At 34.5% G+C, this 25,170-nt stretch overlaps 1 protein-coding gene across 5 annotated transcripts; it reads left to right on the top strand.

Annotated features, from left to right (window-relative positions):
• The first annotated feature begins 1,003 nt into the window (after nucleotides 1-1,003).
• LOC123905478 (serine/threonine-protein kinase ATM-like) lies at nucleotides 1,004-16,496 on the top strand. 5 transcript variants are annotated; one of them, XR_006808381.1, is made up of 24 exons: nucleotides 1,004-1,214; nucleotides 1,560-1,644; nucleotides 1,756-1,854; nucleotides 1,946-2,044; nucleotides 3,021-3,049; nucleotides 3,481-3,532; nucleotides 3,618-3,676; nucleotides 3,751-3,809; nucleotides 4,324-4,468; nucleotides 4,544-4,619; nucleotides 4,774-4,827; nucleotides 5,068-5,169; nucleotides 5,287-5,366; nucleotides 5,454-5,697; nucleotides 12,556-12,657; nucleotides 12,775-12,854; nucleotides 12,956-13,202; nucleotides 13,315-13,837; nucleotides 13,956-14,776; nucleotides 14,897-14,949; nucleotides 15,070-15,153; nucleotides 15,255-15,535; nucleotides 16,041-16,142; nucleotides 16,261-16,496. XR_006808381.1 is itself a non-coding variant. In XM_045955096.1 (12 exons), exons 2-7 carry the CDS (start codon nucleotides 10,093-10,095, stop codon nucleotides 12,245-12,247), a joined length of 681 nt encoding a protein of 226 aa, XP_045811052.1. In that variant the 5' UTR covers nucleotides 9,311-9,563; nucleotides 9,957-10,092; the 3' UTR covers nucleotides 12,248-12,259; nucleotides 12,398-12,473; nucleotides 12,556-12,657; nucleotides 12,775-12,854; nucleotides 12,956-13,202; nucleotides 14,909-14,949. The 5 variants fall into 5 exon arrangements, 3 of the variants coding, with proteins under 3 accessions (XP_045811052.1, XP_045811054.1, XP_045811053.1); XR_006808382.1 differs by lacking the exons at nucleotides 13,956-14,776; nucleotides 14,897-14,949; nucleotides 15,070-15,153; nucleotides 15,255-15,535; nucleotides 16,041-16,142; XM_045955096.1 differs by lacking the exons at nucleotides 1,004-1,214; nucleotides 1,560-1,644; nucleotides 1,756-1,854; ... (15 more) ...; nucleotides 16,041-16,142; nucleotides 16,261-16,496 and adding exons at nucleotides 9,311-9,563; nucleotides 9,957-10,219; nucleotides 11,349-11,544; ... (3 more) ...; nucleotides 12,167-12,259; nucleotides 12,398-12,473 and having other exon boundaries at nucleotides 14,909-14,949.
• The last annotated feature ends 8,674 nt before the right edge of the window (nucleotides 16,497-25,170 follow it).

Raw genomic sequence — 25,170 nt, 5'->3', positions numbered from 1 at the left:
TGGCCTACCAGACGGTGCTGAGTTGGCTTACTATGTCAAAGGAATGTTTTCTTGATATAAGCCCTTCACAGTTTGAAGCCCATGCTGGAATGGCGGCTAGGCGTCAACCGTGAGTAGACTGTTAAATAACTAAATTTACTACTCTGTTTTTCTTCATCTCAGAATGCTTTTTGTTCTTTTGCAGTTAGCAGTTACCGCCACATATATACGTCCAATGGATTGACACTTCATGATATAAGATACCATAATATCAAGTTATTATAAAATATTTTCTTATCAATTAATCTTAATATGTATTATAACATACCATAATATTTATTTGCTAATATTGTTTTTATTTTAATTTTTTCTTATCAATTAATCTTATTATGTATTATAAGATACCATAATATCAAGTTATTATAAAATATTTTCTTATATTCCAACATTCTTAGTTCCCCATGTTTTCTTTATACCACTTAATAAAATCCTCTGTTATCCGATGCATCATTAGACAATGACAATTGTAGTTTGTTGCATACCTGGTATAGCTTGCATATCACGGTTTCTTACTACCTTTGATGCCGGCAACAAGGTATTATAGTATTATGGTCTTTTCTGTTTCAATTACAGCCTGCTTAGGATTGCAGTGTACCAGATAGTGGTTGGCATTGTCTAAATTGTAACGATAATACTGGTGATGGAAGACGTGCGAGGCCAATCATGATTCGGTTGACACGGGTTGATAAAGAACCAGAATATGAAATGGGTGGATGTGTTGTTTGCAGATATGTGATATGATTGTGTTTGTTTATCTTAAAATATATCAAATCAATCACATTTTGGCAAGTTTATCGGGAAGTAGTTTCCTTTCACCTAAGGAAAGGATGTGCAATTTTACTTTCAATTAAGATTATGGTTATAGATTATGGATTATGATGTGTCATGAGATCATGTGTTCAATAGCATATAATGCTAAGACTTCAATGCAATGCATGTCATGAAATCTATTCTTGTGGTAAGACTTGGTGGCCAAGGACTACGAAACAGATCGAAGTTGATTTAAATTTCACAAATTTCTTGGGAAAACACTTCCAGATATCTTTGCTCCTCCCAAGAATCATAAATCGTTATTACTCCCTGAAAATAGACCCGTTTGTGTTACAAAACTCCCAGAGGACTGCCACTATGAGCTAGAGGTGAAGATTTGTGGCGGTAAATTGAATTTCCAAATGGTATTTGCATTTCTTTCATATAGCACTATACAAATTTATATCTAAACATTGTTCCTTAGGTTAAAGTTACAAGAGAATACCCATTTTTGCATATGATCTTAATAGATAGCTAAAGCTCCATTTATGTGTGAACATGCTTCCAAATTCTAATATATATATATATATATATATATATATATATATATATATATATATATATATATATATATAGTAATAATAATAAGCTTTGTCATGAGCAATACGATCATTCAAGTTTTCTATAGTCAAGCCCAGTTTTTACAATTATTACCTCATAACTCATACTGTATCACAAATTGACTTTCTCAACACTGACATGCAATGCAGTCCTAACTGGTTGTTGAAGCAAGAACTATCAGAGATTGTCAAGTCTATCAGTAGGTAGTTGCGTGAGAAATCCATCAAAACAAAGGTAGTTAAATATGTAACAAAAAAAAAGGTAATTAAATATTTAAGCATTAAACTTGGTTGATATCCATTAAACTTAAGTCTAAAAAATTTTAAGCATAGTTTGTCCTTGCAGGTTGGTGCCTTTTCTGTTTTGAAAGAACTAGTTGTCTTGCCCTACTGTCTTGCAGACCACATTGGGTCACTCATTCCTGGAATTGAAAAAGCATTAAATGTAAGCAATACTCTCGAGTTAAACCTTTTTGTACTCTTGCGTGGTTTCTGCTATTGATCTATATTTATTTTGTCATTATTTTTCTTTTCAGGACAAATTATCTACCTCAAATTTGAAGAACAAAGCCCTGATATTTACAAGATTGGTATTATCTTCGCATTCTCCTTATGTATTCCACCCTTATATCAAGGTAAGAGTATGAGGATTTGTTTGATTTACTCTTTGAATTGGTTTAACCACTTGTATTTTAGGGGCAATGGCAGTGCCTGGAAATTCTTTATTTGTTACGGTATTAACTTTTCTATTTTATGATACGATAAGAAGAACTTAATTTTTCCATTAAAATTTTTTAAAAAATTATGATATCATGTATGATTTTATAGGTTGGAATGTTTGTTGTCCTGTTTCACATAATTTGGATTGGAAAGTTACAAAATTGAAATCCTAAAATCAAATCGCTACCCCTTTCCTTTCCTTCTCCCATTCGTTTGCACGCAAACTAAACTTGAAATCCTAAAATCAACTTAAACACCATGAATCTTCTCCGCTGCACATCACTCACTCATTGATTCATTCCGCCGCATCAATTTTGAGTTTCGACTTCCTTTTGGTTTCAATCTCTTACTTTCCTCCTTTTATTATAATCCATCTCTCATCTGATTATCTTCGACTTTTCTTTTTCTTCGCACATCTGAAATGCTTCAGGCCCATTGGGCCCGAGCGTGAGGGTGTGTGTTGGAAATTCCGCCTTCATTGCGGTCTGCCCCCATCCGCCTAATTGCGGCATTTGGGTTGCCTTCATTGCAGCCTCCAACACCTTCATTGTGTTGGGTGTGAAGGGGTGGATTTAGTCCCACATTGCTTAGAGATATGGCCTATGTAGCGTTTATATAGCTGGGCTATCCTCACCTTACAAGCCGGTTTTGTAAGGATGAGTTAGACCCAATATAAAAACTGACGATGTTTGATTCGAAAACAATGCTTCTACTCTTAAACTAAAATGTTTTCCTTTTAATTAGTGTGTGTTGTTTAATGTTACTGGAATTTCATTGTGCGATTCGACTTATATTAGAGATATCCCAATAAAACTAATCATTGTATTTTTTATTTTGCACGGGCATACCGTAAACTAAATGATGATCGTCTGTTGGAAATTGGCATAAAAGAGAGGGTGTGAAAGGCACAAGTTACTTGGGTTAGTATGTTTTACAAGCCTATCATGATTTCATTTTCACACTAATGCCTTTTCAGCTATGTTTGCAATTCTACATGGATTTAATGTTTGTTTTTTGTGGCTTATTGTTTATATATTGTTTTGTGATTTTGTAGATGTCCTAATTTGCACCGAATCTTTTTTGTGTGACTTATGTTTCAGTCAAATTATAACCCTTCTCTATCGATGCTTCTTTCATATCTCTGTTTCTTCTTCTTTTTATATTTGGTTTCTACTTCTTATTGCTGATGAAATGTGTTCTTCTATTTGGCTTCTACGGTTTTAGTACAGATGAAACTAAAGTTGGCAAAAGCTATGTTTAGATGTTCTCATGTCTATTTCTTAATATCATTCTTAATTAATATATTCTGAAATGTGTTTCTTAATTCATATATTGATGGTCTAAAAAATAGCTTCAATATTTGATGATCCAATACTTGAAAGCATTTGCAATTATAAGTGCAGGTAAATTCTTCATTTATACTAATATCAATCCAAAAGGCGAAATTAATCTTGCTTCATAACTTATCTAATCTTTTGTCAATTGCAGTCCGCAGATCCATGTCCTTTGCAACTTCTTTGATTGGTTGAGAAATTCTTCTTTTGAAGGTAAATTTTAAAAATGTGGCAATCTCTATGTAAGTTTAGTATGTAAACCATATCTAATCTTTTGTCAATTGCAGTCCGCAGATCCATGTCCTTTGCAACTTCTTTGATTGGTTGAGAAATTCTTCTTTTGAAGGTAAATTTTAAAAATGTGGCAATCTCTGTGTGAGTGTGTTGTTAATTTTTGTCTCCCATTACATGACTTTCAACTTTGGTGGGATAATAATAAACTATTATTTGAATAGAATTGTCATCTCTCAACTTTGATGATCAATTTTTGCAATGTAAAATTTGTAATTGTTGAATTCAAGTAGCCTTAAGCATGTCATAATGTATGCTGTTTGGATATAAGATTAGCGTGTCAAACATTTGTGAACTAAAACATCAATCATTATTGAAAGAAAAGGCTTAACTCAATGCAATCCCACTATGTGATGTTTGATTGCATTATAAAATTTTGTTGTAGAAACTAAGAAGACCTCAATTATGTTCTTTGATCTTCTTATTTACTTAATCAACTATTCTCATGTAGCATTCTCTGAAATTTAACTACATATTTGTATTATAGTTTCTATTTTATTCCTGTCAAAGAAATACTGTATTATGTTGCAAATTAGTCAGCTTTTATTTGATGGTGGAGTTTGTGTCAGGACTATGAAATTGGTGATGGTACTACTGGAGTTGTTGTGTTGGCTGGATCTCTTACAGGTTGGAGGTTTTGTATGAGAAACTACTCATGATGATGACTGGAAATCTACATAATGCCAAGACTTTTGTAGTGGCTTTAACCATATGGTAAGCAAGCATGAGCTATGTAAACAATTCATATGGACTCTTCTTGTTCTAATTTTCTGTTGTTTGATGTGGCAGCTTGACCATAAATATATCGTTGTTTTCTGGAACGCAGCACATTGAACAATTCTTCAGTCAAATTGTTACAACACATGTAACCTTCTTAACTCTGAACATTATCAATATTAGAACACTTGCTGTTCTACACACAAAAAACTGCCACATATCTTTTCTACCTGTTCATTTGATGAATCTTTCTATCTAAAATATTATTGTCTGATTTTCATTTTTCTTCTTCTTTCTAATAGGGCTCTGCAAAGAATTTGCCTTGATCATGCACTTCAAGACTCAGTCCAAGGCTGGTAAGTCTGTGAACTATAGTTTTATTTTCTTATCATTGCGATTTCATTTTTGGTGTTACTAATACTTTCGACTTCTGAACTATGTTGCACTGATTTTTCCCCTCAATATGTTTCATAACACGGTGGCAGGGTTGCAATGCATCTCTCTTATAATTTTTGTAATGCCAATATTTTTTTTCAGTAAATTTTTACTTTGTTGTCGATGGCTTTGTTCTCAAGAAATGAAATGAATGTTAACAGGCATCCTTGGAATAAGGGGAAGACTGTTCTTCTCATAAGGTGGTTAGTGCCCAGCAAGCTGAAGACCTAAAATTGTAGGAAAAGAGGAAGCAGGAACGAGAGGTATGAAGTGTTTCCCATTCTTGTTCTGCATACAGATCAGTTTGTTTTGTTACATATAAAATGTACATAAGGTTGCATGTACTCTTTGTTTATTTGATGGAAATATCTTTGATGCAGAAAAATTTGCCTAGAAAGAAGCACAGAAAGTTGGAACTTGAGCGATGTTGGAGGATGACAAGCAAGATGACAAACCAAAAGTAAGCCCTCATTACCTGTTAAGGTTGGGATGTATTTGTTATTCCCCACTTTCTGTTCCACTTAAATTGAAATGCACAAAATTGCAGGGTGAGGGGACAGATAAGAATGAAAAGGATTGACACATGCTGATCTTGCTTACCGACGTGCAAAACACGGAAAAGCCACCAAAAAGAGGGCAACTAGACTCTGGCAAGATTTTGAAGAAGCCTCAAAAGAAATCTAATATATCTAATCCTTCGCGAAAGACTTCCTCTTCAAGGACAGAAGAAATGCAAAGAGAGGTTCTGGAACAGGAAAGAAGGCGAAGAAGTCATTCAAAAGCAAGTCAAGGTATCACTTAAAAATCTATCTCATTTTTTAACTCTTATCAGATCCTTTTAGGCATTGATAAAAATATTAATTTCGTTCTTGATCAACTTATAAAAATGTCTTTTGTTTCTGTTATGTGATTGATGTGGAGTTGTGGACTGAGGCTTTCTAGGGGGAAACTTAACAAATAATGATATAATCCTTTTCATTTTCTTGATGCTAAAAAAAAGTCTAAACATTTTTACTTCAATCCTCCATAACTCTCCCAAGTATTTATGTGCGTATAGTAACTATGATGTTCATAGTTGTAGTTTCCCTGTGTTTTGGGTTTTATTTTTGTCTGTCCCCATATACTACCAAGGTGATGCTGCTCTATTTTCCAACTTTACCCTTTTATCAAAATTCAAATACTTTCATATACCCCTCCAATCAAAACAACATCGGCGGTTTCCTTCCCTTTATTTCTCCAATTCTCCAACTGTTATTTTCTTCTTATTTTCTTGAAAGTTCGGTTGCTGAAAATTTAGAAAACGAGACTTCAATTCGAGGTATCCCTAGCACTATCCTTCCCGACATCGAACAACCAAGCAGAATACGAAGCCTTCCTAGCAGGACTACGGTTGGCCGAGGACATGGAGGCAAAAGAAATTAAAATCTTCACAGATTCACAACTTGTTGCCTCACAAGTATTAGGAGAGTATCAAGCCAAAAATGATAACCTCTCCGAGTATTTAGCATTAGTGAAGGAAAAAATCACTAAGTTCGACTCCGTGGAAGTGCAACACGTTCCACGCGAGCACAACAAACGGGCAGACATCCTGTCCAAACTGGCGAGCACAAAAAAGAAAGGCGGAAACAAATCCGTCATTCAAGAAATACTCCCTCGACCAAGCATCGAGAAGACGACCAACGTCCTCGACATAAATGTCATTGGCGACAAAAATTGCTGGATGACCCCCGTTTATAACTTCCTCGCAAATGGAACCCTCCCCGACAATCAGAAAGAAGTTGCAATAATAAGACGTCGAGCATGCGCATATGTCATCCTCGACGGAAAGTTATACAGACGAGGGTTCTCAATCCCACTCCTAAAATGCGTCGACGAGGAAACAGTCGACTACATCCTGCGCGAGGTACACGAGGGGATCAACGCCCAGCACCTGGGAGGAAGATCGCTGGCCAGAAAAGCTCTCCGAACAGGATATTACTGGCCCACCATGCAGCAAGACGCTAAGGACCATGTGAAAAAATGCGACAAATGTCAACGACATGGGGACATGCACCTAGCTCCTCCCCACGAACTCAAATCTTTGTCGTCACCATGGCCCTTCGCTTGGTGGGGCATGGATATACTTGGCCCTTTCACAAAGGGACTCCACCAAAATAAATTTCTAATAGTCGCCGTGGACTACTTCACCAAGTGGGTAGAGGCAGAACCCCTCTCCGACATAACGTCGTTCAGGATACTCCGTTTCTTCAAACGCGACGTACTCTGCCGATTTGGGATACCACAAGCCGTCGTCACGGACAACGGGACTCAATTCACGGACAAAGGATTCCAAGACTTCCTCGCTGCCCTGGGGACCAAGCAACATTTCACCTCCGTGGAACATCCCCAAACTAACGGGCAAGCCGAGGCCGCCAACAGAGTAATCCTGCGCGGCCTAAGACGAAGATTGGACCAAAATAAAAAGAAATGGGTCGAGGAGCTCGAAAGCGTCCTTTGGGCCTATCGCACAACACCACACTCCACAACCGGGGAGACTCCATTTAGAATGGTATATGGAACAGAAGCAGTCATCCCCGTGGAAGTGGGCGAGCCATCTCGCCGAACCGAGCAACCGCTCGAAGAAGAAATGAACGACGAAGCTCTCCGTGAAGAGCTTGATCTCGTCGAAGAGATCCGAACGGGGGCATCCCTTCGGGAAGCCACCCTTAAACAGAAAATAGCTTCCCGACATGACGTCAAAGTCATCAAAAGAGAATTTGAAGTGGGCAGCCTCGTCTTAAGACGAAATGCTAAGGACTCCCAGGATGGTAAATTGGCGGCCAACTGGGAAGGACCATATCGCGTCATTGACAAAACAGAAAATGGCGCGTATTATCTCGAGGATCTTCGAGGAAAGAAACTTCCTCGACCTTGGAACGCCCAAAAATTAAAACAATATTATAGCTAAGTTATTGCCAAAGTAAAAAACACCCCTAAAAGGCTGCTCGGATCCTCTAGCAACGAGCCCGACACCTCGACAACGGAAAGCACGCGGGCACACGTGCTCGATCCAACAATTGAAAAGGAGATACTCTGGCTCAGGAAGGGCAGAGCGTCTCCCCGACGAGGATGACCTTTGAGACAAGCTCCTCGTCTTCGTGCCAAGGCTTAATGCCCAGCTCGCGATGGGAAGTTCAAGCCGCGGGGGGCGGGCACAACAACGTGTCGGCCTCCGTATTAGCCTCAGAAAACAACTCTAGGCGCTTAGATAGTTCCCTAAACTTTCTAAGTTAAATCCGAGGACGACCTCCTCGACGAAACGCGCTCGCAACAAAAACTTGCAAATAGAAAAAATGGTTTTGTCGGGCAGGCATACAACAATGTCGAGCAAGTATACGAATATCAAAACCAAAAATTTGTTAAGTTAGAAACGAGCAAGCATAAAGACATGCATATTTCACACAGGCATAACTTAGCAAAGACAAAAGCGAAAACAGTAATTTGAACATACAAACGAGGAGCACACAATAGACGAGCGGGAGCAACAAAACGGGCACTGTCATAAAAATACCGGGCATAAAAACCCACTTGTTCAGGTATTACAAAAGTCGGGCACGCAGGCCCCCAAAAATAAATTGTCATGAAATAAAAAGTAAATAAATTACAAGCTCATGGCGCGCAGGCCCAAATAGTTCGTCGAGGAGGTCTAGTGGCCTAAAAAATTTTTTATGGTAATATTATTGTTTATATTGTTTATATTTATTGAATAACGATATATTTATTGAATAACGATATATGATTGTATATATTAATTTTGATCATGTTGGAAATTGGGAAATTCTGTTTAATTTGATCATGAATTAAATTAACCACATTTTTTAGTATTATAATTAAACCGAGTATTATACGTAAAGGAAAAAACTAGCGTTTGAAACATCAATAATCTAACAAATTATTAGATTACACCATCTTTTAATCGAGATTCAAACTTTAATTCACTATAAGTCGTGGAAATCTATCCTCTTTTGCTAAATACCCAACCGACCTATTAGTAATTCACTAATTAATCTTAAAAAACATCAAATTTTTTATTTTTATAATGTCTACTATTTAAATAACGGAAGAAGTAAAAATAAAACGCAGAAGGTGTGCTTTGCGAAAAGCAACAGAAAAAAAAAAACTCATCCATATTTCATATCCAAGGGACCAAGACCCCAACTTTGGGTTCATAATTAAAATGGACAGTTTTGTAAAATCAGAAAAGAGGAGGTGTGTTTGTCAAAGTTGGGGGTGGGTAGTAAACTAGTAATCCTCTGGCATGGAATCCCATTTTCTCATGTGTTGTTTACTACTACCAATCGACCATTAGAAACTCTTTGAAAAAAAATAAAAATAAAAAATATTATAACGTTAAGAAAAAAAATCAACACCATTAAAATTTAAAACAAAGGCTTAGCTTTTAATCTCAGCTTGCGCTCTCTCTTAACACTGAAACAACGGCCGAAATTGGTCTCCGAGAGTATAAAACCCTTCATTTTACCGTTACATATCTCAACGCCGCCTCTACATAACTTGATGTTTAACGGCTAATTCCGTAGCGACAATGGGGAAAATCAGTTCCAGAGACGTTCGAGAGATTGTAGAAAATCTCTCATCGGAGAAAGTTAAACCTCGCGAAGTAAGTAACCTTCAATCCCTTTCAAAACTCACTATTCACATTTCTTTACTTCATCGCTGCGAAAACTTTTTCACTATTCGTTTTAGGTTTTAATTTCATGCATACCGTGTTCAATTTTCTTTTGAAATTCGTTATTCTGTTCTATCGGATTTCAATTTGTATGATTATCACTGTTTTGATTTGGATAAAGAAGTTGTTCATCTATTTTTTAATCTAATTTTAATTAGATTATTATAGTTATTATAACCCTAAACCCAAAAAAAAAAATGATGTTGTGTTTGTTATGATTGAGTTGGATAATCTTTATTTATTATTGAATTTTCTTTTCTGTGTACATGCTTCGAGGTTCTTGTATTCGATTCTAATTCGTGGTACTATCTTTTACATTACCAGGAAGGGATCAAGTTGTTATCCACATCGACCGGTGACATCACCGGCGACGGTGCCGGCGTTGAAAAAGAAGAGGGGGAGACCAAGGAAGTATGGACCAGATGGTAAGCCTGCAGGGGCTGTAACAGCGCTTTCGCCTATGCCGATTTCATCGTTGATTCCGTTGACTGGAGAGTTCTCTGCTTGGAAAAGGGGTAGAGGGAAGCCTGTTGAATCTATCAAGAAATCATCTTTTAAGTTTGATTTTGAAAGTCCACCTGGACAAGGTACTATTTATAGCTCTTTGATCTTTGAAATGTTTTGAAGCCTTTAATTTTAGTAAGTCCTTGTGTTTTTCAATTTTTTTGTTTGTTTGTTTGCTTGTTTGTTTTACTGTTACTTATGTTGTTAAGATTAAGATTTTGTTTTTACTGTTACATTTGCAGTTTTTAAGAATTGAGATTGAAAATTCATAATAAATCAATGAATTAACATAGCTTAATGGCCCTTGTCATTTTCCTTGTAAATAGAGGAATAACATAATTTATTTTTTATTTTTTATTTTATTTTCATTTTAATTTTGCTTGTAGTTATGACTTATGATTTATAAGGAGGTAGTTTTTTTCTATGATCTGTGTTTTTAGTGTGAAATTTGTATTTGTGCCTTTGTGATAACATAACAGTGTTTATATTTGGGGGGTGGGGGAGTGGACCCTTAGCTTAGATTCCTTTTCAGATCTGAATACAAATTGTGAGGTGGATGTGGATATTTTTGTGGTTGAAAGTGAGTTTTTGTTTATGTTTAGGGTAGCATATGGTGCTCCTTATTTTCCTTTATGAGAAGAAGAAAAAGATTGCATGCATTAGAGTAAATGAAGGGACCAGCTAGAATGAGTCTAATAGTTTTCTAGTTTGTCATGTAGAATTGGTCTATATCTAATCTAATCTAATAATTAATTTTAACAGCTTACTAATTGCCTTGTTGGCTGATTTTAATAATTGGTTACAAAAGCAGGAATTTCAATCCGAAATATTTCCAAAATTTTAATTTATTCATGATTGTGGATACTAAGTGGTCTCTTAGAATGGTAGTATCAAACAATATTGTAGTCAAATGCATTGAAATGAATTTTTGGTCATAGGGATGGAGAGAATCAGTGAAGGTTTTAGGTAGAATTTTCAGAGGAGCTACTAAATGAGAGACTTTAATGAGATCACTTAAAAGTTAAAACAATCCCTTTTTCTTTGTTTTATAGTATCATTATCTTTATATTATCTTTTTCTTTTCAGATGAGGAAGCGCGTTTATTGCAGTATGTTTTTGCAAACATGAAGCGTGCACCGTTGTGACTTCTAACCACAACTGTCTGTTTTAATCTTCCGTTTTTGTTCTTCTAATCAAATTCTTTATGGCTAGGCCTGGTGATGCTGTACATTGAGAAAGTTGAAGCAAGCTTGAATGGGAAAAACATAAGTCATTTTACTTCCAAAGAAGAGGTCTTCCGCAATATCTTAACTCTTCATTCACTTTTGGATTATCCTCCTGGAGACTACCCTGTTAATCTACGAGAAGACATTGTTAAGGGATTTGTCAAGATCTGTTCATTCATTAGGTATTTCCTAAGGCGATTCAATGTTTTTCTTTTTTACTATTATCATTATCTGCTAGAGTACAATATGGCTTTTGTTTTGTTACTTTCTTCAGGGAGGAAGGAAAGATATCACACAAACTTGTTGAATGTATCAATACATATTTGTTAAATGATGGTCCAAATTTGGGCTTTCAGTTGTTGGAGATTCATAATGCTATGCAGGAGTTAATGTTTCAATGTTGGCTGACAACACATGATCGAGTGCTTAAGGTCTCTCACGGTTGCACTTATAACAAATAAACTTATGAATTGCATTTACATTTTTCAAATTTCTCTATTATTATTTCTATTGCAGGATTCCCTAATGGTCTATGCAAGGACACAGTTAAATTTAATTAGAGGTGCTGATGATAGGCAGTTATTGGTAGAACATCTTTTGGATGTGATTTATAAGGATCTTGATCAGGGTAGCGTGTCTAGTCTTCAGTTACATGACTGCCTAACCTTCAATTTTCTGCATTACAGGCTTGTCCAAAACTGATTGACAGATTTAAAGAGATAGAAGAAAATGTCAAGGTAGGTTAGCCTTTTTTTGTTGTCTTTTATGATCCAAGATTGTTTAGCTGACATGGATATGTTGCAGATGGATGTATTTAATACGTTCATCGAGCTCTTGCGTCAATCTGGAAATGTCACAAAAGGTGATCTGAGATACGTTCATTGAGATTTGAACGAGGTGATCTGAGATACTACATTTTACGTTGAGAATCATCTCATTCCCATTATATTTTTTTTCCATATTCAGTGTGGAAAATTGACATAATTTCTATTGCATTTCAATCTTCTAACTTTACTTTGTTTTCATTTTTTCCAGAAAAGTGGTTTCATTTATCAATCATGAGTTTCATAACACTGTGGCAGGGTTGCAATGCATCTCTCTTATAATTTTTGTAATGCCAATATTTTTTTTCAGTAAATTTTTACTTTGTTGTCGATGGCTTTGTTCTCAAGAAATGAAATGAATGTTAACAGGCATCCTTGGAATAAGGGGAAGACTGTTCTTCTCATAAGGTGGTTAGTGCCCAGCAAGCTGAAGACCTAAAATTGAAGGAAAAGAGGAAGCGGGAACGAGAGGTATGAAGTGTTTCCCATTCTTGTTCTGCATACAGATCAGTTTGTTTTGTTACATATAAAATGTACATAAGGTTGCATGTACTCTTTGTTTATTTGATGGAAATATCTTTGATGCAGAAAAATTTGCCTAGAAAGAAGCACAGAAAGTTGAAACTAGAGAGATGTTGGAGGATGACGAGCAAGATGACAAACCAAAAGTAAGCCCCCATTACCTGTTAACTCTATATGGTTAAGGTTGGGATGTATTTGTTATTCCCCACTTTCTGTTCCACTTAAATTGAAATGCATAAAATTGCAGGGTGAGGGGACAAATAAGAATGAAAAGGATTGACACATGCTGATCTTGCTTACCTACCGACGTGCAAAAGCAGGAAAAGCCACCACAAAGAGGGCACTAGACTCTGGCAAGATTTTGAAGAAGCCTCAAAAGATATCTAATATATCTAATCCTTCGCGAAAGACTTCCTCTTCAAGGACAGAAGAAATGCAAAGAGAGGTTCTGGAACAGGAAAGAAGGCGAAGAAGTCATTCAAAAGCAAGTCAAGGTATCACTTAAAAATCTATCTCATTTTTTAAACTCTTATCTGATCCTTTTAGGCATTGATAAAAATATTAATTTCATTCGTGATCAACTTATAAAAATGTCTTTTGTTTCAGTTATGTGATTGATGTGGAGTTGTGGACTGAGGCTTTCTAGGGGGCAACTTAACAAATAATGATATAATCCTTTTCATTTTCTTGATGCTAAAAAAAAAGTCTAAACATTTTTACTTCAATCCTCCATAACTCTCCCAGGTATTTATGTGCGTATAGTAACTATGATGTTCATAGTTGTAGTTTCCCTGTGTTTTGGGTTTTATTTTTGTCTGTCCCCATATACTACCAAGGTGATGCTGCTCTATTTTCCAACTTTACCCTTTTATCAAAATTCAAATACTTTCATATACCCCTCCAATCAAAACAACATCTCGCGTAACATAGTAAACTCTTGGCAGCGGTTTCCTTTACTTTATTTCTCCAATTCTCCAACTGCTATTTTCTTCTTATTTTCTTGAAAGTTCGGTTGCTGAAAATTTAGAAAGATGAGACTTCAATTTGAAGAAATTTTGAGAGGAAGAGAGGGATCGTGAGAGGGTGACTTGAGATTTGAAGGAGGTGATCTGAGATACTACATTTTACGGTGAGAATCATCTAATTCCCATTATATTTTTATTTTTTCCATTTTTTAGTGTGGAAAATTGACATAATTTCTATTGCATTTCAATCTTCTAACTTTACTTTGTTTTCATGTTTTCCAGAAAAGTGGTTTCGTTTATCAATCATGAGTTTCATAACACTGTGGCAGGGTTGCAATGCATCTCTCTTATAATTTTTGTAATGCCAATATTTTTTTCCAGTAAATTTTTACTTTGTTGTCGATGGCTTTGTTCTCAAATTGAGAACCCAAAATCTGCACTACTCACTAACTCAAGTTGTTTTGCATATTATGTTGTGCAATACTCTTGATATATTCAAAGTTCATCTATTTTCATATCATCCTCTCTACCTCTTTTGTTTTTTTATCTAAATCTTTTTAAATCACAATACTTTGGTTTTTGTTTGTTTATAATGTTTGATCTACTTCTACTATATTTTAAACGTATAGCTTTTGTCTTTTCTATGATCACTTGCGCTTGCAAGTTATTATCTTTCACCTTGGAGTGAGACTACATTGATTAGAATTTAGAACCTACCATTTTTTATTTTCTAAAATCAACATTGCATTGTAGTCTTGGAAAAGTGAAAATAATGAATCTGAAGAATGCTTTGCCTTTGATAAGGTAATATAGGTTTCCATTACCTCTGTTTCAGGCTTGATTTATATATAAACTGACGATGTTTGATTCGAAAACGATGCTTCTACTCTTAAACTAAAATGTTTTCCTTTTAATTAGTCTGTTTTTTAATGTTACTGGAGATTTTATTGTGTGAATCGACTTATATTAGAGATATCCAAATATTAGTCCCTAAAATTAATCATTGTATTTTTTATTTTGCACGGGCATACGGTAAACTAAATGACGATCGTCTGTTGGCAGTTGACATAGAAGTGAGGGTGTGAAAGGCACAAGTTAGTTGGGTTAGTATCTTTTAAAAGCCTATCATGATTTCATTTTCACACTAATGCCTTTTCAGCTATGTTTGCAATTCTACATGGATTTAAAGTTTGTTTTTTGTGGCTTATTGTTTTTTGATGCAGAAAAATTTGCAGTTGACATAGAAGAGAGGGTGTGAAAGGCACAAGTTAGTTGGGTTAGTATCTTTTAAAAGCCTATCATGATTTCATTTTCACACTAATGCCTTTTCAGCTATGTTTGCAATTCTACATGGATTTAAAGTTTGTTTTTTGTGGCTTATTGTTTTTTGATGCAGAAAAATTTGCATAGAAAGAAGCGCAGAAAGTTGGAAGCGGCTAGAGAGATGTTGGAGGATGACGAGCAAGATGACAAACCAAAAGTAAGCCCTCGTTACCTGTTAACTTTATATGGTTAAGGTTGGGATGTATTTGTTATTCCTCACTTTCTGTTCCGCTGAAATTGAAATGCATAAAATTGCAGGGTGAGGGGACAGATAAGAATGAAAAGGCTGGATTGTCACATGCTGATCTTGCTTACCGACCTGCAAACGCAGGAAAGGCCACCACCAAGATGGCACTAGACTCTGACAAGATTTTGAAGAAGCCTCAAAAGAAATCTAATAAATCTAATCCTTTGCGAAAGCCTTCCTCTTCAAGGACAGAAGAAATACGGGAGTTATTCCATACGAAGGATAAAAAGCCATAATAGAGAGGTTCTGGAACAGGAAAGTAGGCGAAGAAGTCATTCAATAGCAAGTCACGGTATCAATTAAAAATCTATCTCATTTTTTAAACTCTTATCTGATCCTTTTAGGCATCGATAAAAATATTAATTTCGTTCTTGATCAACTCATAAAAATGTCTTTTGTTTCTGTTATGAGATTGATGTGAGGCTTTCTAGAGGGGAACTTAACATTATTTTCATGATCTTGGTGCTAAAAAAAAGGTCTAAACATTTTTACTTAATATCCACCATAACTCTCCCAGGTATTTATGTGCCTATAGTAACTATGATGTTCATAGTTGTAGTTTCCATGTGTTTTGGGTTTTATTTTTGTCTGTCCCGATATACTACCTAGGAGATGCTGCTTTGTTTTCCAACTTTACCCTTTTATCAAAATTCAAATACTTTCATACCCCTCCAATCAAAACAACATCTCGCATGACATGTTAACCTCTAGGCAGCGATTCCTTTCCTTTATTTCTCTAATTCTCTAACTGCTATTTTCTTCTTATTTTCTCGAAATTTCGGTTGCTGAAAATTTAGAAAGACAAGACTTCAATTTGAAGGAATTTTAAGAGGAAGAGAGGGATTGAAAGAGGGTGACTTGAGATTTGAAAGATGTTATCTGAGATACTACATTTTACGGTGAGAATCATCTAATTCCCATTATATTTTTATTTTTTGCCATTTTCAGTGTGGAAAATTGACATAATTTCTATTGCATTTCAATCTTCTAACTTTACTTTGTTTTCATTTTTTCCAGAAAAGTGGTTTTGTTTATCAATCACAAGTTTCATAACACTGGCAGGGTTGCAAAGCAGCTCTCTTGTAATTTTTGTAATGCCAATATTTTTTTTCAGTAAATTTTCTCTTTGTTGTCTATGGTTTTGTTCTCAAATTGAGAACCCAAAATTTACACTACTCACTAACTCAAGTTGTTTTGCATATTATGTCGTGCAATACTCTTGATATATTCAAAGTTAAACTATTTTCATATCATCCTCTGTACCTTTTTTGTTTTTTTTATCTAAATCTTTTTAAATCACAATACTTTGGTTTTTATCTAAATCTTCTACTATATTTTGAACGTATAGCTTTTGTCTTTTCTATGATCACTTGCTTGCAAGTTAGTTATTATCTTTCACCTTGGAGTGAGACTACAGTGATTAGAATTTAGAACCTACCATTTTTTATTTTCTAAAATCAACATTGCATTGTAGTCTTAGAAAAGTGAAAATAATGAATCTGAAGAATGCTTTGCCTTTGATAAGGTAATAAAGGTTTCCATTACCTCTGTTTCAGGCTTGATTTTTATTTAAACTGACGATGTTTGATTCCAAAATGATGCTTCTACTCTTAAACCAAAATGTTTTGCTGTTAACTAGTAATTCATACCTTAATTTAAGGACTTGACATTATGTAACCTATGTCTCCTGTAACCTATATCATACCTCATATTTTCCATGTTTTCCAGAAGATTTGTAAGCTATGTCATTTGTTATCTTAGAGCACTTCTGTTATGAATGGTATCTATGGCTTCGTTGCTGCTTTTACAAATATAGCACTAATTAAATTTATATCTAAAGCTCCTTGTATGCTTCCAAATTCTAATATATATATATATATATATATATATATATATATATATAGTAATACTAATAAGCTTTGTCAAGAGCAATACGATCATTCACTGCGGCTATCACTTCAACTTTTCTATAGTCAAGCCCAGTTTTTACAATTATTACCTCACAACTCATACTGTGTCACAAATTGACTGTCTCAACACTGACATGCAATGCAGTCCTAACTGGTTGTTGAAGCAAGAACTGTCAGAGATTGTCAAGTCTATCAGTAGGTAGTTGCGTGAGAAATCCATCAAAACAAACGTAGTTAAATATATAACCAAAAAAAAAGGTAATTAAATATTTAAGCATTAAACTTGGTTGATATCCATTAAACTCAAGTCTAAAAAATTATAAGCATAGTTTGTCCTTGCAGGGTGGTGCCTTTTCTGTTTTGAAAGAACTCGTTGTTGTCTTGCCCAACTGTCTTGCAGACCACATTGGGTCACTCATTCCTGGAATTGAAAAAGCATTAAATGTAAGCAATACTCTCTTGAGTTAAACCTTTCTGTACTCTTACGTGGTTTCTGCTATTGATCTATATTTTGTTATTATTTTTCTTTTCAGGACAAATTGTCTACCTCAAATTTGAAGATCGAAGCGCTGATATTTACAAGATTGGTATTATCTTCGCATTCTCCTGATGTATTCCACCCTTATATCAAGGTAAGAGTATGAGGATTTGTTTGATTTACTCTTTGAATTGGTTTAACCACTTGTATTTTAGGGGCACAATGGCAGTGCCTTGAAATTCTTTATTTGTTACGGTATTAACTTTTCTATTTTATGATACTCAAAATTTTAAAAAAAATTACGATAGTATGTATGATTTTATAGATTGGATGTTTGTTGTCCTGTTTCACATAATTTGGATTGGAAAGTTACAAAATTGAAATCCTAAAATCAAAATGCTACCCCCTCTCGTTTCCCTCTCCCATTCGTTTGCACGCAGACTAAACTTGAAATCCTAAAATCAACTTAAACACCATGAATCCTCTCCGCTGCACATCACTCACTCACTGATTCATTCGTTCTGATTCATTCTGTCGCATCAATTTTCAGTTTCGACTTCCTTTTGGTTTCAACCTCTTACTTTCCTCCTTTTATTATAAGTCATCTCTCATCTGATTATCTTCGACTTTTCATTTTCTTCGCACATCTGAAATGCTCCTCCTCACACGTGCTCTCCTTCACCGATGAAGGTAACGACGACCCAAACTTTTTTTTCCCTGTTGCATTATTTTGTCCCCAATTGCTATTTTTTAAACCTTTTTATGTTGTCCATATGGTTATGTCATTTTATTGATTTGCTTTCTACTCTAATTTGAAACCTAATTTCTTAATTGTTGCAAATGGTAAAAGGAAACGGGAAGATAGAGCATGGTTGAGATTTCCCAAAAATGATAAGAGATAGAATTTGTTATCGAATAATCAGGTGACTATATCCAAACAAACCCATTCATTCTCTTTAATTTAATATTTTCTAATGTTTTCTAATGTTGAATATTAATTGAATATTCATTCTCTTTAATTGAATATTTTCTAATGTTGTCTCCTAATTAATATTCACATTTTTTTTAATTATGAATTTGGGGATCTTTGATTTTGTTTTTATGAAATATATGGTGACTAAACCCGTTCCTGGGAGTCAAGGAGAGCATGGTGTTATTGGATCAGCGAGCAGAATTCCTTTAAATGATATTGCATAGGTAACGGTAATGAATCAATTTAAATGCAATTTTTTATAGTATTGTAATTATTATTAATTGAAATATACTTCTGCAACTGCTATTTCAACCTGCTGTAGTGATTTTGGACGTACCTTTTTTTTTGCATCATGAAGTGTGTTGGTTGTGTCTGTTTTATAGCAATTGTGCTTTGAACCAAATCTGCCCTGTTTTTGCAGCATGGTTATTTTTCACTATCAGAATATAATTAGCCTTCTAGGAAAGAAATTAAGTTAGAGTTTTTGAATTTGATTTTGTATATCTTCAGTTGGTTCTTCATCTTTAAAAAAGCATTGTTCTACAGCAAAATCATCACTGACAACAAATTCATTGAAGGCAGGGAAATATACAGTACATAATGGTACATTTATTCATCGTGCAAGATGTTCACTAAGAGCTTCGTTTAGGCGGAATGTGGAATCTATCAAACCACGTCATATTGCATTCTAAGGTAATTATGTTTGAATATGCTATTGTTTTATTAAAATCATAACTAAACAGAATGGAACTGATTATATCATTAAAAATATTTGTACTCTGTTTAAAAAACCACCGACTGCTATATTAGATGCAATATCAACTCTTATGACTATTATCTAGTTGTTTATAATAACTTTTCCTATCTGACATAACCAGCAGATAGAAAAAATAAGTTCTTTATTGAAACATATAATTGTAAATATAAGTTTTTAACCTATCTTCTTTAAGTATCTTTTTTTTAGTCAAAAATAACATTCTTATCGTACAGATGTCGATATTACATTGATTAATCATCATGACTGGAACCAAATGATATGCGCAACTAATGCTGAAGAATCGGATATACCGTCTAATTCGGGTTTTCTAATTTAGATATATCCGCTTTTTTATTAACAGACTACTTCTTATTCAGGTTTTTGTTTTTCATTTATCTTTTTTATTCTAACACAATCAAATTTATAACCTTTTATTATTTTAGGGAGTGATATAAATGTTGAAAACTTTCTTAGAAGTTAATACAGAAATAGATATACCCTCTAACTCAGGTAGTCTTATCATAATCTATTTCTTATGTAGCAAAATAAAATTTAAATTGTTACAAAAAAAAATTAAATTTAAATTTGATTGCGTCACTGAGTAAGTCTTTGAATTTCCCATTTATTTACAATGTTTAGGCTCAACTACAGCATGCCTGATGAGGAAAATTCTGCAAGTAATTGAGTTACGCGTTTCAAATCAAGCAGAAAGCAAGGAAAGTGTACGTTTAACATTCTTTATGGCATTTTTTTTGCAAAAAAGTGATCGTTTTATAATTCTATTGAACAATGACTAATTTAATGTGCTGCCTATCTGAAGCAAAACCATATTTTTAAGGCACATGAGGGGAAGTACCAAACAGAAATAAATGCACTTGAAAACTTGGTGGTAGGGACAACCGAAGGGAATGAGGTATTTTCCTTAGTTATGCATCGGAGGCATGTTAAATATAGATCCTTAGCTCTGTTAAATATACTCTTCTTATTTTCAATGTCATTATTTTGTCGCTGCTCATTTGCGTTGCATTTTAGAGTAATGTTTTTAATTTCGGTGAACTAACTAATAAATACTGTGATTAAATAATTTCAAATATATTGAAAGTTTGAAGAGGATAAATGTATATTCAAAATTGAATCATATTTGACTGTGTTATTTGGACTTCAAATTTTCTTTTACTTGTTGATTCAAATCATTTAAAATGTTGTTTTTAATTCGACCGTGTTATTTGGACTTCAAATTTTCTTTGTTTAATGTTTAACAGCTTACTCCCGCCGCACTGTGTAACTGCAAAATTCTGTTCCTCGTGCGCCGAGAGATGGTGGACTCAACAATGGAAACCCTAGACTCAAAACCACTGTCTCCTTTAACAACCACCGATTGCAAACCTCAAATCTCTTCTCCACTTCCCTGTTCCATGTTCGCCGTAGGGTTGCACTTCTATCTCTCTTTCTCCGATACATTCCATTCTCCGATGTATAATAAAAATCAAATTAATCAATAAATCTTCACTTTATTTGTTTCTGATTATGATGATATGTTAAGTTACTTATAAATCTCCAATCAAAGTCTTTTTTATGAATGATTATTTTCAATTCAACTAGTTTGTTTGTTTATTTGTCTGTTTGTTGCTTCTCAGATTCCCTAACTAACTAACTAACAACATTCCACATTACTCATACAACAATAGTGCCACTGCAAACATGGCCAACCTAGCTTTGCCCGGGATACTTGGAAAGGTAAGGTACTTTATGATTGTTTTTGTGTGCGAAGAAATCTTATTATCGACTATTTACTTGTTTGTGCCACAACATAACCTAACCATACAATGATTCTCAGACACAGATGATTGGGAAGGATAAAGATCAGAGATAAATGGTCACTTCTGATCTGGTTAGTCTGTTGACCAAACCCACTTTTAGGGCCGATTCTGATCTCGAACTTAAATTGAAAAATATCATCATACAACAACTTGACATGCTGCTAGTGATGTTTCTGGACTTGCTGTCAAATGGTACATATATCTTTTTACCAACCAACCAATATTATATTATCAAATCACTCTCCACATTACAGATTAAGTGTTGTTTTAATTCTTTTTGTTATAATTTGCAGCCTTGCTCCGTTAGTCAGGAAGATGAATGAGCCAAGGGTTGTCGAAATGAGCAGTCAACTGTGTGACAAAATACTTAACGTGAAGGATCAACATCGGGACACTGCTAGCATTGCTTTGAAGACAGTTATTGCTGAATGCTGAAGTTTCTACCCAATCCCTTGCACAATCTAATCCTTCCATTCTCTCACCATAGTTGATAAAAGGAATTACTGGCAAAGTAAGTCCTTCAAACTTACCAACCCATCTGTCCTTATATCCGACTCATTCTGCCTTTACCAACTTCCATTCTCTCTCATATGCATTTCTCTCTAATGTATGCATTTAGATTATCCAGTTTGTACCTTTTGGTCTCTCACCTGCAATCTGATACGTACCAATTCAAGAAAACAAGAAATTTTCCAAAAACAACTCTTATATCTGTCACTTTCATTTTACATTTTTAGATTTATATTTCTTAAAGAAACGCAAAGCATCCTTTTCCTTTACTTATAGTCATACCATGTCACATGTTGTAGAGATTTGCACATCACTACTACCCTTGGTAATCTTAAGAATCTGGTTCTCTCGAAGGACTTTTGTTTATATTGATAAAATAAGATGTTAATTAAGGGTTTTTGCTCTATTATTAATATCTGCCAGTAAATTTGGTTGGTTTCCTTATTTTTGTTATATTTCATGATTTGATTTTGAATTTGATCTGGGTTAAAATTTCAGTAAGCATTATGGTTGGTTTCCTTATTCAATTAGGGTTAGTATTCTAGGATTAAGATATATAAGGGTTAGTGGCTAGTGCTTATTCTTTTTTATAAAACCATAATCTCAGTAGATTATTTCTCATCTAATCTTCTTTACCAAAGATCCTATAACTTCAACTTGTAAAACGAGGTCATTTGGATATGAAAAACCTTCCTCGTCAGAAGTAGTTTTTGCTGTCAATATTATTTAAAAAGTAACAGAACTTCGTGGCAAAATGTCAATGTGTTGAAGTTTAACCACCTAGTGATTGCTCTGTTCCATGGACCCCCTTAGGAAAGAGCTATACCTGAGGGCTGAGGCTGCTTCTGTGATTTAGCTTACTTCACTAATCGTGTGAAATGGTGCATCTGCTTGTGTATCGAGCATAAACCCTAACTTCCGGTTTAATTTGCTTACATGATTCGTCCTAAGGTTTTCAATTGCCAGTGATTTGAGGATTTAAGACTTGGTTTTTGTTAAACTGAACTTAATTAGGTATTTCATAATTCTGAAGTCTGAACATATGGGTTTTGTTAAAGGGAGATGCAATTCGATTTTCACTGGAGTTTTGCTGTGGTATTATCCACCAGTGCCAACTGCCAACAACTTAGTTTTTGTGCTTTTGTTTATAGCATTTCAGAAAACTCTAGGTTCAGTCTTTTTCTGTCAAATTCTCTTGTGTTAACAAAATTATGCTGACTATTAAATTAAACGAAAGAGATGACCATTCTAACGTATTTTATTTTGTTGTTCCAGTCAACCTATAAAAAGTGCGAGCCACTTCTCATCTTCACGTGCGCAAGATCATTTTGAGCAGCAAATGTATGTGAACCAGACAACTGATGAGTGGAAACGAGTGGTATATTCACACTAGACCTTTTTTTGCAGGCACACTTACAACTCAGGTATACTGCAGAAGAGAAGTGCTGATTGTTGCACTAAGAAAAGGTTCTTGTTGTTTTGTTTTATGTTTTTTCCAGTTGGGGATTCTTGTGCTGTTTTCTATTTCTCACTAGCATCTCCATGTGAACTGAAATATCTTAGCTACTGTAGTTTGAAATTTGAATTGGATTTTTCTTTTTTCAGGGACAATGATTTGCACCGGTTACTTTTTATGCCTTATGGCCTACCAGACGGTGCTGAGTTGGCTTACTATGTCAAAGGAATGTTTTCTTGATATAAGCCCTTCACAGTTTGAAGCCCATGCTGGAATGGCGGCTAGGCGTCAACCGTGAGTAGACTGTTAAATAACTAAATTTACTATTCTGTTTTTCTTCATCTCAGAATGCTTTTTGTTCTTTTGCAGTTACCAGTTACCGCCACATATATACTTCCAATGGATTGACACTTCATGATATAAGATACCATAATATCAAGTGTTATTATAAAATATTTTCTTATCAATTAATCTTAATATGTATTATAACATACCATAATATTTATTTGCTAATATTGTTTTTATTTTAATTTTTTCTTATCAATTAATCTTATTATGTATTATAAGATACCATAATATCAAGTTATTATAAAATATTTTCTTATATTCCAACATTCTTAGTTCCCCATGTTTTCTTTATACCACTTAATAAAATCCTCTGTTATCCGATGCATCATTAGACAATGACAATTGTAGTTTGTTGCATACCTGGTATAGCTTGCATATCACGGTTTCTTACTACCTTTGATGCCGGCAACAAGGTATTATAGTATTATGGTCTTTTCTGTTTCAATTACAGCCTGCTTAGGATTGTAGTGTACCAGATAGTGGTTGGCATTGTCTAAATTGTAACGATAATACTGGTGATGGAAGACGTGCGAGGCCAATCATGATTCGGTTGACACGGGTTGATAAAGAACCAGAATATGAAATGGGTGGATGTGTTGTTTGCAGGTATGTGATATGATTGTGTTTGTTTATCTTAAAATATATCAAATCAATCACATTTTGGCAAGTTTATCGGGAAGTAGTTTCCTTTCACCTAAGGAAAGGATGTGCAATTTTACTTTCAATTAAGATTATGGTTATAGATTATGGATTATGATGTGTCATGAGATCATGTGTTCGATAGCATATAATGCTAAGACTTCAATGCAATGCATGTCATGAAATCTATTCTTGTGGTAAGACTTGGTGGCCAAGGACTACGAAACAGATCGAAGTTGATTTAAATTTCACAAATTTCTTGGGAAAACACTTCCAGATATCTTTGCTCCTCCCAAGAATCATAAATCGTTATTACTCCCTGAAAATAGACCCGTTTGTGTTACAAAACTCCCAGAGGACTGCCACTATGAGCTAGAGGTGAAGATTTGTGGCGGTAAATTGAATTTCCAAATGGTATTTGCATTTCTTTCATATAGCACTATACAAATTTATATCTAAACATTGTTCCTTAGGTTAAAGTTACAAGAGAATACCCATTTTTGCATATGATCTTAATAGATAGCTAAAGCTCCATTTATGTGTGAACATGCTTCCAAATTCTAATATATATATATATATATATATATATATATATATATATATATATATATATATATATATAGTAATAATAATAAGCTTTGTCATGAGCAATACGATCATTCAAGTTTTCTATAGTCAAGCCCAGTTTTTACAATTATTACCTCATAACTCATACTGTATCACAAATTGACTTTCTCAACACTGACATGCAATGCAGTCCTAACTGGTTGTTGAAGCAAGAACTATCAGAGATTGTCAAGTCTATCAGTAGGTAGTTGCGTGAGAAATCCATCAAAACAAAGGTAGTTAAATATGTAACAAAAAAAAAAGGTAATTAAATATTTAAGCATTAAACTTGGTTGATATCCATTAAACTTAAGTCTAAAAAATTTTAAGCATAGTTTGTCCTTGCAGGTTGGTGCCTTTTCTGTTTTGAAAGAACTAGTTGTCTTGCCCTACTGTCTTGCAGACCACATTGGGTCACTCATTCCTGGAA

This window comes from Trifolium pratense, linkage group LG2, assembly GCF_020283565.1.
Source record: "Trifolium pratense cultivar HEN17-A07 linkage group LG2, ARS_RC_1.1, whole genome shotgun sequence".
Taxonomy (NCBI): Eukaryota; Viridiplantae; Streptophyta; class Magnoliopsida; order Fabales; family Fabaceae; genus Trifolium; species Trifolium pratense.
The sequence above is the reverse complement of the archived record's forward strand: the minus strand, read 5'-3'. Positions and strand labels throughout refer to the sequence as shown.

What these genes read in the sequence shown, in the direction of transcription:
- LOC123905478 (XM_045955096.1), top strand. Translation starts at nt 10,093, where the DNA reads ATGCCGATTTCATCGTTGATTCCGTTGACTGGAGAGTTCTCTGCTTGG. An exon ending in TGAAAGTCCACCTGGACAAG is followed by an intron (nt 10,220 to 11,348) that starts GTACTATTTATA and finishes CTTTATGGCTAG; the next exon opens with GCCTGGTGATGCTGTACATT. An exon ending in CTGATGATAGGCAGTTATTG is followed by an intron (nt 11,948 to 12,048) that starts GTAGAACATCTT and finishes TCTGCATTACAG; the next exon opens with GCTTGTCCAAAACTGATTGA.